Here is a 14370-nt window from a genome sequence, read left to right as displayed (position 1 = left end):
CAAACGATAGGCAATTTTTATTGGACCCAAGAACCACACAACGTTTCGCCCCTTTAGGGCCTTTGTCAAGCTTGACAAAGGCCCTAAGGGGTCGAAACATTGTGTGGCTCTTGGGTCCAATAAATTGCCTATCTTTTGGAACAATTTGGAGTGCCTGGATTATTTTCTACAATTATGTTTAATTGGTGATGCCACTACTTTGACTAGACAACTTTGAGGATAGATGTATGATGTCAGAAGTTAGTAAAAAAAAATCATACCCTATTTATTACACTCCCAGAAAATTTTGTTTTTCAGAGTTGGCCTACATCCTGATAGTAAGTTTTCAAATCCTATCTTCAGAATTCGAGAGAACTAAACATCTAGTTTCCCTTCAGCTCTACTGTTCCCTTCCCACCACATCCTGTTACATCCTCCTTTTCTTTTAAGTTCTCCCCTTTATTGAGAATATATGGACCCTTTATCTGTAATATAGGGCTGTCTCTCTGCCGTATTTGTATATGGAAATATTCTAAGCTCTACATCTAGTTACTGTGAAAGAGCCTGTAGTGACAGGGTTAAACATGACATGTTTCTTATAAGCAAGCCATGCCAATATTGTTCTTTGGAACACTGACTCCTCCCCAATCTTATATCCTCTATCTAGAAGTGTGCTGCGGGCTACTTAATATTAGTTGACCTCTATACCCCTTATTACACTTGATTCTAGTGCTGCACCAGGGATTCATTAAGTGCTGCAGAGCTGTTTTTATTAAAGAGAAAGAAGCCATGAACAAAACCAAACTGTGCATGCGTCTTTTCTCCTAAATGGGTCCCATTGTCTATCTTTCATGTGTTACAGATATTTAAGGAACGCAATACTGTTAGGTATACAAACATTTTTTCCTAAAGCTATAATGTTATCACATCATTTGAAATAATCTGTACTCCCAGAGTGAATTAAAATAAAAAAATGATACATTTTCATTATTTAGCAAATAATAATTTCTTGTTATTGAAGTTGTTATAGTACATTCTGTCCTACCCCGCAAAACATTTTATTTCAATAGTTTGAATGCTTTCAAGTGTGGCTTCAAGACGCATCTCTAAGCCCTTTGGGTATGAGATCAGGACTGTTGCTTCCCAGATCTCATACCCTGACACACTGTGATGTCACGCATGCATGCGCAGTGCAGTCATGGTCTGCTGTAGAGAATCTTATTGTTGCACAGACAATAGGGGCAAAATCTATATAGGGCAACCAGGAGCTAAGTGTTCTGATTGACCGCCCCAGTCAGGATCTTTGTTTATTTCTACAACTCAATGCTATTCTCAGACAGGAGTTGGCTCTGAGGGTTCTAAGCACCATGTCTTTTGGAGTAATTGCAGTTGATTTACAGTGTTCAGGTTGACCCTTCTCATTTTTAAAAGGAATGGCTACACAAAGCAGATATATATATATTGCATTTGGAAGATAGAGGGGCTCTTTCTCTCTCCTTTTCACTCTCTTGGCTTATTAATAATAAAACCTTGATTGATACATGCCCTTTTAACATGATTGTTACCACTAACCTTTTAATAACCTTATCCCCTGACTGGTAAAGATTATGAGATTTTCCCCACAGATAACAGACCTCTGGGTTTGTCCAATTGGTTTTAACTCTTTACAGATGGAGGTTTGTAGCCGTGACACAGTTTGTTAATTCCTGTTCCTTTTTGATAGACAACCCTGTGTTTTAGCTCGTCTTATTTACCTATCTTTGTAAAAATCAACGGTTCCCTTGGACTTTGAAATGTGCACGTCAGTTGGATGTCTCTTCATAGGTAGAGCAACAAATAAATGTATTATTAACTCTTGCATAGCCCTTTGCATGGACCCAGTTTCATTCTTCCTGTGTGTTGAGCTTATATTCTGAGAAGTGACCTAACACTGAAGCCGAGGTGTAATAAGGTCATATTAGGCTTTCATTACCACACCATGTGACCACACACTGTGTGCCTGGCACAGTCTTGTTCTTGCCACAAAAGGAGATTTACATAAAGTGTTAGGCACTATGCAAGAAAAGTCCAAAATTAAATATTTACAAGACCTATTCAGTCCACATCCCAATGTTACATGTATTATGTTATTATGGAAGAAACTGTTTATGTAAAATTAAGAATTTGCAAAACAGAAAACAAAATGTAAAACAAATTTAAAATTATCATCCCCCACTCCCCCCTTTATTTTCTAGTGTCAACAAGCTCGAAAAACTCGGTCTGATGTTGCTCATCTATGGAGAAACAATATTCCTATCATGGTTGAGGTTATGCTGCTCCCAGACTGTTGCTATAGTGATGAAGGATTAAGCACAGAAGCAAGCGATTTAAATGATCCTGCTATGAAACAAGATGCTCTCTTGCTGGAGAGGTGGACCCTGGAGCCTGTTCCCAGACAGTACGTTTTTCATGAACAGTCCCTGGCGACACAAAGTGTTTAATAGATGTTGGATAAATTGCTTGTAGATTTGTGAGTGAAAAGAACTTACCTGAATGGAGAATTTTAAAGGGAAACTACACACTGACTTTGACACACATCACATACAGCTGTTTAATTAGCACAAAAAAGGAAATCCTGCAGGTTGTGAGTTGGGACAGAAATGGTGGGCTTATAGCATATAACTATTCCTGGAGAAAATTACATTTGATTTAAAAAAAAAAAAAATCCAGCTTACTGTAACATAACTTACACATTGCACTTAAAGTGTTCTGTGTCTTTAAGATAATGTCTGATGGTTTGGTGTCAACGCGTACATATAGAAACCACCTAACAACTAGATAAAACAGAGCAGCAGTTGGATGTAAAGGTAAATGGCTATGAGTCATCATCCTTTTAAGCTCCATGATATCATTCAGCTAGGAATCGTGGTTAAAAGAACAATGGCAGGAAACTGATCTATGTATGTACGTTGTATTGCAAAAGATAGTGTGGCATGCTTTTATTTGCATGCTGTAAATCACATAATACCTCTAGAAAGGGTTCTAGTACTGTGATTGCGTGATCCAGGAAAAATACCTTTCTGCAAACTCTGTTGGCTATAGTCCTGTACATCGACACCATCGAAGACATCACGCTCTTGTCTCATGGGCACAGCTCTATTGTCCTTGGCACAATAGTGATTATCTGCTGACGTCTGATAACGGAGAGCTGCATTGTGTTTGCCTTTCTGAAAATAGCCTTCAGAAGTAAGCATGGTATTATAGGTGAGGTCGTCCATTGCAGAAAGCTGCATCAGCCCTTCTCTAGTTCTTTTTCCTTATGCTATTACCTACCCCTAACCATGATATATTGACTTAATTTTAAATCGCTCGGGTAGAATTTTCCTATTTAATGTAAGTTATTGAATAGAGCAAGCCTTTTCACAGTACTGGGATCTTGTATTACTCTGCTATGTAGGCTATTCACATTGTGAGGATGTAAAGTTGCCCTTTGAATATGGTCCCTTGCCCTGTATACATCTAGTATGAATGCATAGATGGCTGGGGCGTATTGCAATAGTGGTACAAAAGTTGTGAATGCAAAGAGAGATCATGTTTTGGAAGGTGTCCGGTAAAGCAAGAGGACTTTTGAACATGAGACGGGAAGCTGCTTTTTTATTTTATTATGTGGTGTTTTGGCCCAGGGGGTAGACAGGCCTGAGCAAAACACTATGATTAGGGATGTAGCCTGCAGTGTATGAAAAGGCTACATTTGAAGAATGAGCACTTTTTCATTTTTTTTAAATCATGTGAAAGTTAAAGCGTTTATGACATCTGAATGTTTATATAAATTTTTCTCACAAAGTGTTTTTTTTTGTTTGTTTTTTCAACTATTTAGTAGTAGTCTCCCCTTAGCAGTAACGAGATGCTTATTTTTCTTTAGGAGTGGAGATCGCTTCATTGAAGAGAAGACCCTTCTGCTGGCAATTCGTTCCTTTGTTTTCTTTTCTCAGCTTAGCGCCTGGTTGAGTGTGTCCCACGGAGCAGTACCTCGCAATATTCTGTACCGGTAAGACGTGCACTAAATGCTAAAATGAATGCTTTGCAATATGTAAATAAAAAAACAAAAAATAAGTAAACTAACAAATAAAGCCACCACTTTGTCTGCAATATAGTACAATAAAACACTGCTGCCTATAGATATTATACACCTAAAATAATTAGAATTTTTTTGAATTTATTTTTTTTGTTTAAGTTAAAAAAGCAGCAAGCATAGAAACAGCTACTGTAAGCATTAACACAGTATAAACATGTTTGGAGCATGTTTGAATGCAGTAAAGATGTAGGGCAATTTAAAAAGAATGCAGTCCTTTCTCTAGGCAGCTTTAGTTATTGCAGTACAGTTCCATTTTACATTTTTGTTCTCCTCCGGGAGCGGGATAAAGCATGACGTCTTCTCCTGTGGGGATGTAGCCCCTCATTCCCAGAGACCTCTGTTGTTGTCGTACTCCAACAAATTTAATAATTATATATTTGTTTAATTTCTTCCCTCATACAAATATTCTTTAATGTGGTAATTGCTACATTTTTATTTATTTTTAATTTTTTTTACATTTTTGCTTACATTTTAGGCCAAAATAGTTGAACTGGAAAGTAGCTGACTTGGAGAATGTTTCCAGTTCAACTACTTTAGCCTAAAAGTTGAAATTAACTTGAATTTCAAACAATTCGCATTTTAGAGTTCTAACATTCTGCAGAGAGGGCAGCGTAGATGAGCCTTTTATCTGTCTGTAAACTATGTTTCTGTGAAGTTTAAGGGAGTGTGATTCACTTTGTCAGTGAATCGTACATTGGTAATTGTAGGTATTAATGCTTATTCTGCTTCCATCCCTGCTTTCCAACTTCATTGTGCTGTTTTCTATGTGACAGCGCTTACATGGCCCTTAAAACATTTCCTCGTTGTGTGGTTTTTTTTTTTTATTTATTTATAATTAGTCAGACTGTCCTAATGGGGATTTAAGACAAAATGTTTAGAAAATGTTGATTGCCAGATTTATGTAACACAGGGCTTCTCTCACCGATTTTACTCAATGAAACAATTGTCTAATGTCTAAATACTGGCTTGTTTGTACATTGCACACTGGTTTGACAAAAGCCTGTGCTGTTTTGCAAACTGAGATAAGATACGCTTTGTACACAAAATAAAATATTAGAAAAACCGTGATTTTAGACAATTTTTAGAATTGGTTTTGTTTTGACATTTCTTTGACATTGGACATCACATGTGGATTTTTAATTTGTTACCATCTTTTAAAAATGCCAGTTTGTTGCCCCCTTTAATGCTAAAGTCAGATAGTTATTCACTTAAATGTGAATTGTCAGTAGTGAATTCATCATAGTGAATTTAAAATTTTAGGCTAAACTAGACAAACAAACAAAAAAATATATATGAGTGCGCGTGCGCGTGTTTTTAATCTAGCTATTGAGGCTTAAACGTTGCAATTCACTTTGAATTCTCAACACATTTTAGGGGGCAGCCTTGAAAGTGACTGCAGTAGTAAGAATTAATTAAATCTGGCCATAGCCAGTCCTGAATAAGTTGATTAAATAAAATGTAACTTCTCCTTTAAAGAATTAATATTGTAACATCTGATCTTGTATGAAACATTTTATGTGTATTAGCAATGGGTTTCACTTTAAATGCTTTGCTATGTAATATCACATTTTTCCAGTTTTTTTTTCTCTCCCCTACTTTCTGATTTTCTGCCTTCCTTTGCAGCAATCTATTGCACGGCCCAAGACACAGTCCTGTATAGGAGGCTATGCAGCACAGGGCACATTTTTCAGCAGTAGAAAAGAGCCATTGTGCCTTTGTATCTTCTCATGCAACTAGCACAGTGCATCTCAACTGCTGTCCTCTGGGACTACCGACAAGTCAGAATTTTATTGTATTTCCCAGCTGGGCTCCAGTGACTCAGTGTGTGCTTAAGTTCCTGTTCCTGTTCTGGGACATACTTAAAATCTAACCTGTCAGTTTTCCTTGAAGGCAGAAGTTGGGAAATGCTGTCCTAGCATAATTAGTATAAGTGATCCTTCCTGCTAGCACATGCCACTTATAAAGGAAAAAATACACACTGCGTCCAAACTAGCCTTCACTTCTACCCCAGGGACTTATCATGGTAAGTTTCTTATCGGTCACCGTTTACATAATATAGCTGGTGATTGTTTCATCTTAACAGGTAACCTGTAGCTTTACAGGGGATGCCACCAAGGATCATGGGAGTTGTAGTTTATTTAACAGCTGAACTGTTGAAGACTGGCTTAAGTTTTTTTTTTTCCTTCTTTCTTTGTTTAAAAAAAAGAGACAGCAACTCATAAACCGGACATCATTTAAAGAACTTTTTAATGAAGGACTTTGCCTGTGTATAATTGTACATTTAGAACACATACTGAATGGTCCCATTTATAGTGTCTGAGTTTTTGATATATTCAATCATAACTAAAAAGCACATTTATATACAAATTAAAAGATCTTGATGTGACTGTAAAGATAAACTGAGAAGTATGGTTTTGTTTTTTTTACAGTGAAACAAAATTAATTTATGTCGGGGGGGCCAGCTATAAAACTAACCTTTTCAGTATCCGTTCAGGGAACTGAAGCCAGTCTGCACTGCCACTAGCAGCTTCAGCTACGTGAAAGGCATCTGTCTGTCACATAATTTATACTTTTTATTGACTCCACTGCAATTGTTGAGTTGTAAAAAAGACTACCGGCAATTTTTACTTTGAATGGTTGTTTTTATTTTAATAAAAGGAGGGGGTCATGTTTAAGTGACAAATGAGTAATCCAGTTATCAAACTGTTAATTTACTGGACAAACATTTAGTCCAGTGATGCCTAAACTTTCACCTTAAGGTGTTGGGAACTAGTTTACCCAGTGTCAGCCATAGTGGGTATGTTGTTTTTAACATCTGCTCTGCACTCAGCCATCACTGACTTCATTTCTTTAAAGTCTGTGATCAAAATGCCATGTCTTTTTTACTAAAAACACTTTCTTATCAACATACAGGCAGCACCATACATTGGCAGGAAATGGTGGTTTTGCCCCTTTTATGTCCTTTTGGCTGCCAAATTAGCAGTTTTCCTTATCTGTAATGTGCACGGTATGTTCAAGAGATGTTATCCCACCCTATCTATCGACGTAGCACACGCTTTCACTTGCTGCTCCGCATAAAACCTCACTATTCCTATGTTTTTGTCACAAACTTCGGAGGCTAATTAATGAAATCAAAAAGTTGCTTAACAATAAATGCTTTCAATGATCTGATTTCGCCTGAAATTTCCATCTGAGAATGTTCTTATTTATTTTATCTTCTTCTCTCTCTCCCCCCCCCCTCCCCCCCCAGAGAATGCTTGTGTTTCTTTCTTTTCCATTCTTTTATGAAATACATGGTTAATATAATTTTTACACTTAATGGAACTTACATGGTTATTTACTAAAGTGAGATTTCAAAGTGAATTTAAAATTAAAGATGACTTTGAGAATATTTATATTTGTGTGCTGTGTGTCTGTGCTTTTCCAGTGTGCTTTAACATGTATGTACATAAAATATTTTTAGAAAATTTCCTTTTATCTGGCTTGGCAGCCATGTTTGGTCAGATTATACTGCTTATAACTGCTGCTCAATGGAAGTTTCCACCTGGTGCAAGTTCACACGGATCAATCATAACAGCAGGCAAGTTAGATTGAGCAGCGGTTAGTCATGTAGCAATAGACTCTGACCCAACATGGCTTTTTGCTCAGCTAGATAAAGTTCAGTAATAATTATTTAAAAAAAAAAAAAATCTTTACCTTTCATTAAGTTATAAAACAAGTTCTGGTGGCATTAGCATGTCCCTGCAGGTTTTTTTAATGTAAACAATGCCTTTTCAGAGAAAAGACAATGTTTACATTACTGCCTAGTAACACATCTACTGGCAGTCACTCAGAAGGCCACTAAAGGTGCTTCCTGGGTCAGTGCTGCACAATGTGCAGCATTGACGTTCAGCGGAGACGCTGAACATTACTCATGGAAATGCATTGATTCAATACATCTCTGAACAGATGACATTTTGTCGCGTATGTGCAATAGCATCCCAATGCTTTCCTACTGGATAGGCTGAAATAATCAATTTTGATGATCTCAGTCAAGGAGGTGGAGCCAGACGTGAGCATTTTAGGAGAATTGCAACACACTGTAAAAATGTATAAAAACAGATTCAGACACAGGGAGCAATGTAAAAGCAGATTAGATAGTTAATGATTGCTGTCCTTTAAACTCCTACATATAAACTGAAATGGACTTGGTTATTTATATATGCCCTCATAATGGCAAGTATATGGCTGTGCGCTAGTCACTATGGGGTGCCTACCACACTTTTCATTAATGCAGTTCAAATCCATTGCTATAGTGTGTTTTTTTTGGGGGGGGGGGGAGGGGTTTAACATAACAGAAAAAAATCTTTATTTAAATATTATTTTTAATCTGTACGTTTTCTCCACTTTATTACTCAGTGGGATGATTAAATTGTATATCATAACCTGTGTGGAAAACCAACTCCATTTTAATATTATGATTTCGGTTTGATGTAGGAATTTAAAGGACAACAGTCATTAAAGCATCTGTCAACAAAAATACACTTTTATCTAATTTGTTTCTACATAGTTTCCTGTGTCTGAATCTGGTTTTATTTTTTACAGTGTGCTGTAATATTATATATAATCATTATCTGGATCTCATGATAATTTATTAGGTTCTTGCATTTCTATATGACTGGTGTAGGCAGGCCATCTGCAGAGTATTTTGGTAGACATATGTTGTGTGGTATTGGGGCACCTGTGAAGAACTGATCTCTAGTCATGCCCACTTACCTGTATTGGATTTTAAAGATAAATCTGTATATGTGCACTCTGTATGTATCATACAACTGTATAATGATCGGCTGTTTTTTTTTTTTTCTATTTTATTTCAGAGTGAGTGCAGCTGATGGGGAACTACAGTGGGATTTTTCCCATCCACCAACTGTACACGTGTTCCCTGTCCCCAACGTATCTCACAATGTGGCCTTGAAAGTCAGCGTCCAGTCTTTGCCTAGACAATCCAATTATCCAGTGTTGAACTGTAGCATTCACAGCAATGTTGGTTTTTACAAGAAAAAATTTTCTCCAAACGAGCATTGTGTTACAACGCCTGTGGATTCACGGGACACCAGCCAGTGCAGTGTCCCGAGTTCTCCACATACATGTAGCAAACAGATCTGGACTGTTGGACCTGAAGGGCTACTGCACACAAGGACAAGTCTAAGCACGGATCTCACTGTTCCTGTTCGTAATGTCAGGTTAATTTCTAGTGAAGGGAACGAACTGGAGGTTGGAACGTCGCCATCTAAACTTCAGTGTTTAAACGGGATCAGCGAATCTAAGGCAGTTCCACAAGAATCTATAATTAGGAATTTTAAATCTTTTTCTTTGGTTGATATGCCCAGCAGCCCACACACAGTTCCTCCTACAGAAACCAACCCTTTAATAGGTTCTTTAATTCAAGAGCGTCAGGAAGTCATAGCTAGGATTGCACAGCATCTCTTACAATGCGATCCGACAACCTCACACATAGCTAGCCATACCTTTAAAGTGCATGAACCCAGTCCTGTAAATACAAAGTTGTTCAGGAACACATTTGAAGATGAAAACACCCTAAAGAAAAATAAAGAAACACCCCTCACATGTACCTCTAGTTTTGATTTGACTTTCAACACAGACAAACCAAGATCTGCACCGGATACCCCAGTAAACTGCTCACGACCCAACCCAGACTCTAAAACCTCACCAAAACCACAAGCCAGAAGGAAACTCATTTTAGTTCCTCAAAATGAACCAAGCTCCAACACATTTCAGCATTGTTTAAACAATAGTTCTCAATGTACTCTGTGGTCCAGTAAAGAAAACATATGCAGTCGACCAGAGAGCGGTTCTGTCGCAAGGAATGAACTGTCCGAAAAGGTTTCTGATAAAGGGCCCATACATCACACTGGGAACTCTGTCAGTACAAATGTCAGAATTCACACAAACAAAGCCAATGTCCCAGATGAAAATAGCAACAGTGACTGTCAGTCTGTAAATACAGATAACTGTAAGAACTGTATGAAAAATGCATTGACCTTGAAAGGGCCAGTGATTTGCCAGTCACAGGAACGTGAATGTTCTGAAAGTCATACAAGGAAAGCACAGGTGACAGACCACAGCAGTCAGCTGCACAGCATCGAGAACTACATCAGCAAGGACAGAGACAGTCTCAAATGCAAAGACACACAAGACAAACTGAAAGGTGTTCATGATGAGAATGAATATCCAGCAAAACACAATTGCTCCGTCTGCCAGAGGAAATGCAACGGAAGTTGTTTGCAGAGATGTGAGCGTCCGAGGAGTACAGACCAGTCGGTGAGTAGATAACGTATAGCTCCTGCGGGGCTTTTACATTGCTATCAATGGGGGAACTCGTATAGCTGAAATACATATACATGGCTGTCATAAGAAGAAATGTAATCATGAAAACACACCCTAGGCGCTATTATTGTTTATAAAGCACCAACAAATTCCGCAGCACTGTACAATGTTCTATAGCCAGTTCATCTCCTTGTAATTGTCTAATTTATTGTAATTCCCCCCTTTCATAATATTGTAAAGTGCTGTCAAATTAGTGCTATATAAATACCAATAATAATAACTGAATTAGTTACAGTGCAGTCCCCAGCATTTTCCCTCCTTTCAGTGTTGAACCATTTTGGAGCAGTTTAACACTGAATGAGAGTTCCTGGCTTCCCATTGTTCCACCCCCTCTTGATGTGTGGCTAGGGCACTGATTACACATTTCTAGCCATACCATTTCATACCAGCAGTGGGTTGCTGTGATAGGCTGTAAGTAGTCAGATGACACACTCACACTATTACAGCTGCCTATTTCTGTTCAGGCTAATGTGTGCCCATTACCCCAAGTAGTACAATTGGGATGGACTGCTGGGAACTTTTTGTTAGCATTAAAAACCATTTAACACTAATTGGAGGAGCAGTGCTAGGGAACTCCAGACACTATAACAACTTCAATGAATTGAAGCCGTTACAGTGTCTATTGTGTCCCTTTAAGCTACATGAATGCTAATAGCATCCCATTACCTTTAACAGGTATCATAATTCATGTTTTTATATTTAAAGCTAATCCACAGAGATTTGTAAAATCCTTATCAAAGACCAGCTGTGGTTGGTTATCAACCCTTTATTAAAAACTTGAAGTAAGCTTTTTGTGACCCTCTACTATTAGCTAGTGTCTGTATTTTTTCTGAATGAAATTAATTGTGCCAGCTCTTCAGCTGTATAAACCTATAAGCTGTTGATGTTTAGTGTTTTTTTCCCCCTTTCCTATTAACATTACTTGATAAATAATTAACCCACAGCAAATGAAAATATAGCAATTTTTTCTTGTCTCGCGAGCACATTTACAATGATGCTCTTCTAGCTCAATTGCTGAGTGTCCTGAAGAATATAATTTGCAACAGCTGGAGAGCGAACGATTAGCAATTTTTGTTTTAGTGCATTCTAAGAATATACATAATGAAATGATTCCTTGTTTACGTTGTAGAAAGCAGCACCTTTGAGACACTGTAACAGTTGGGAGAAGCAAACTCTCCGGACATTGGATGGGATCTTGACCAAGGCTTTCCACCCCCGCACTGGTTTACCTTTACTCTCGAGCCCTGTAAGTAGACTTTTTTTCAAATGGAAAAAACGTTGTGTATAGGTAACATGTTTGTTTGTTTTTCGTCTTCTGCAAAGATGTCCGAAAAGTGACTATGTGACCATACTTGGTAAAGTGTCCATCAAAGCCTAGTGTGGGGGCACAGATAAAGCATAGTGGGCTACCATACTTATGATTACAGTAGGAAATTGATGCATGCAAATACATTTCAGTGGCAATATGCCCATCGTGTAATCTTAATTACCCAGCTAATTTTAATGTTCTGAAAATCATTGATCAATTTATTTCTCAATATTCCAGCTGAAATACCATTTTAGTTTTTTCATGCAGCAAACATTATTACAATTCTAAAACTAAGTACAAAAGCTTCAAGAGTTGATGTACTTCCCACATTATTTTCATCCCCTGGATGCCCTTGAGATTGGTTTTCCTTGCATCCAAACAATTGCACTGTTCTCCTGAGCAGCTGGCATATTTTGTTTGCATGGAATAATAAACACCTTTTTGTTTTCTGACGTTGATTTTTTTTATTTTATTGTATTTTCTGTATTTGTTTTATATGTTAGTGTTCTACCTGCAGAATTATAAACTTTGTAGCAGTCTGTACGAATATTTCGTTCAAATCTAAAAATGTTAGACTTGAAAGGAGAGCAACATCTGAAACTCACTAAGCCCAAAATAGGGTTATTCTAATACCGAAGGTATTCTGAGAAATGTTCTATGTTAAGTGACTCCTTTTAATTAATATTGGTGAAAGAGAAAAATCTGCCCTTTTCCATCCCTGTTTTATCCGTGAAAGAAATCTTTACTTTTATACTCATGCCCTATTATTGGTCTCCTAATTAATTTTTTTTTTTTTATTATTACTTTACCTGCACAATTATTTGTTATCTTCAATGTTCATGGACAGAGAGGTGTACCAGATGAAAGCATCTCCTTTAATTTACCCAGGTTCCACAAAGAAAAACACAGTCAGGGTATTTTGATCTGGACACATCATTACTGAAAATTAAAGGTTTATCCACACAGAGGTATTTATTATTTTGGCATTTAATATCGTATTATTTCTCTGTTTGAATCTATGCAATACTATCCCTGTATTGTACCATTAGAGCACACATTCACAAACCATAGGTCCTTCATTTTCACAATGTAGTATTAAATGTAATTAAAGGAACCACACTCAATTCATTTCAGGGTGCTTAGCTGAACCAAGGGCCAGCACAAGAAGATATATATACCAATATTTAACAAAGGGTCCAGGCACTCCAATGTCTTAATACCACATTAGAACTGGTCCAGGCACCCACATGTTCTAATAAAGGTGCCTGGACCAGTTCTAATGTGGTATTAAAGTTATGACTGAATATACTGGAAGCATTATTTAGCTCACACGAAAGTCATGTTAGTTACTAGGAAATGGAGCTGTATTTTTATGGGCGGGGGGAATAAATCCCTTAAATACAGTAGATTCCTGACTTAAGATCTGATACCAAACATACACCCAAAATTCTCAAACTCAATATTTGACTGTCTGTATTAAGTACAGGTTATTCTGTACAGTATTGCTTATAGAACTGGTAAAATGTTAACATGATTCTTAAATATCAAAGCACACTTAAAGTAATGCTGGCCTTTTTTTAGCGTGGAATATGCTTTGACTTATTGTAGCAGTCTGCCACAATTTCACTTGGCTGAGTGTTAAATAGAGACATACTGTAAGTCAAGTTAATGTGAGTCAATGACCGCCATTTTACAGACTAAGAATAGTTTATACAGTTTTGACACCTGGTGTATTTCATTTTTACTGAAGGAAAAAAAGTTGATCTTTGAGTCTTTTAGTAGATGTTTCATTCCCAGGAACAAATGAAGAAATATAATTATTTTAATAAAAATGCTTTAGTGGATAGGCTGCCATGTTGTTTTTTGTTGTTCTCATTGTGTTTTTTTTTTTGTTTTGTTTGTTTTTTTAATAAACAATTGCAAAATAGTCTGTCTGAAATAATACTTATCATAGAAACAAAGTATATGTGATACATCCTAAAATATTATTAAACAAATAGAATATAAACTGGGTCGAATTCCTGAAGATCACCCGTCCCACAACTTTAAAAAAAAATGACTGTCGTACTACGTATTGCTAAATCAAATTCTAGCAATATTTAACAGACAACATGCTGGAGTGCACATTTAAAATTGGTGAACAGAATAATTTAAGCAAATTCAGCAGCTGTGGAAAAATATTACTGCTAAATACAATTTATTTGTCAAATCCTAACCCCTTTTCTCCATTGCAAAAACATCACTTGAGTTTAGGAGCTATATAAAGGCCAGTTTAGAAGACATGCAGTTTTTCAGAGTCTGATTGTTTAGAGGTCCCCGTAAAATACTCAGGAGCCAGTAGTGATCTTTTTGAGGAGCCAATGTTCCCTGGATCCTGGGGGTTGTATATCCCACAAAGCTAATCAAGGTGTGTGACTGAACAGACCTGTAATCTCTTCAGTGACCGATAAAGGTCCACAGAGGCTAACCCCGCACTAATGGATTTTTGCCCACACAATCTCTGAAATTCTGACTGAAGCGGATGAAGGGCTGTCTTCTCCCTGTTTGTTGTAGCCCTCAACAGGTCTGAACTGTCTGATTT

General features: G+C 37.2%; 1 protein-coding gene across 1 annotated transcript in view; it reads left to right on the top strand.

Annotated features, from left to right (window-relative positions):
• ATOSA (atos homolog A) overlaps positions 1 to 14370 on the top strand; it is a 73401-nt gene that overhangs the window by 48732 nt on the left and 10299 nt on the right. The window contains exons 3-7 of the mRNA XM_063449064.1: positions 2214 to 2416; positions 3881 to 4006; positions 8950 to 10414; positions 11610 to 11726; positions 12678 to 12757. Of these exons, the coding sequence (XP_063305134.1) occupies positions 2214 to 2416; positions 3881 to 4006; positions 8950 to 10414; positions 11610 to 11726; positions 12678 to 12757 (1991 nt within the window). The remainder of the gene's footprint in view (positions 1 to 2213; positions 2417 to 3880; positions 4007 to 8949; positions 10415 to 11609; positions 11727 to 12677; positions 12758 to 14370) is intronic.

This window comes from Pelobates fuscus, chromosome 3 (assembly GCF_036172605.1).
Source record: "Pelobates fuscus isolate aPelFus1 chromosome 3, aPelFus1.pri, whole genome shotgun sequence".
In the NCBI taxonomy this organism is placed as follows: Eukaryota; Metazoa; Chordata; class Amphibia; order Anura; family Pelobatidae; genus Pelobates; species Pelobates fuscus.
Note: the sequence above shows the minus strand (reverse complement) of the source record. Positions and strands in the feature narration are given on the sequence as shown.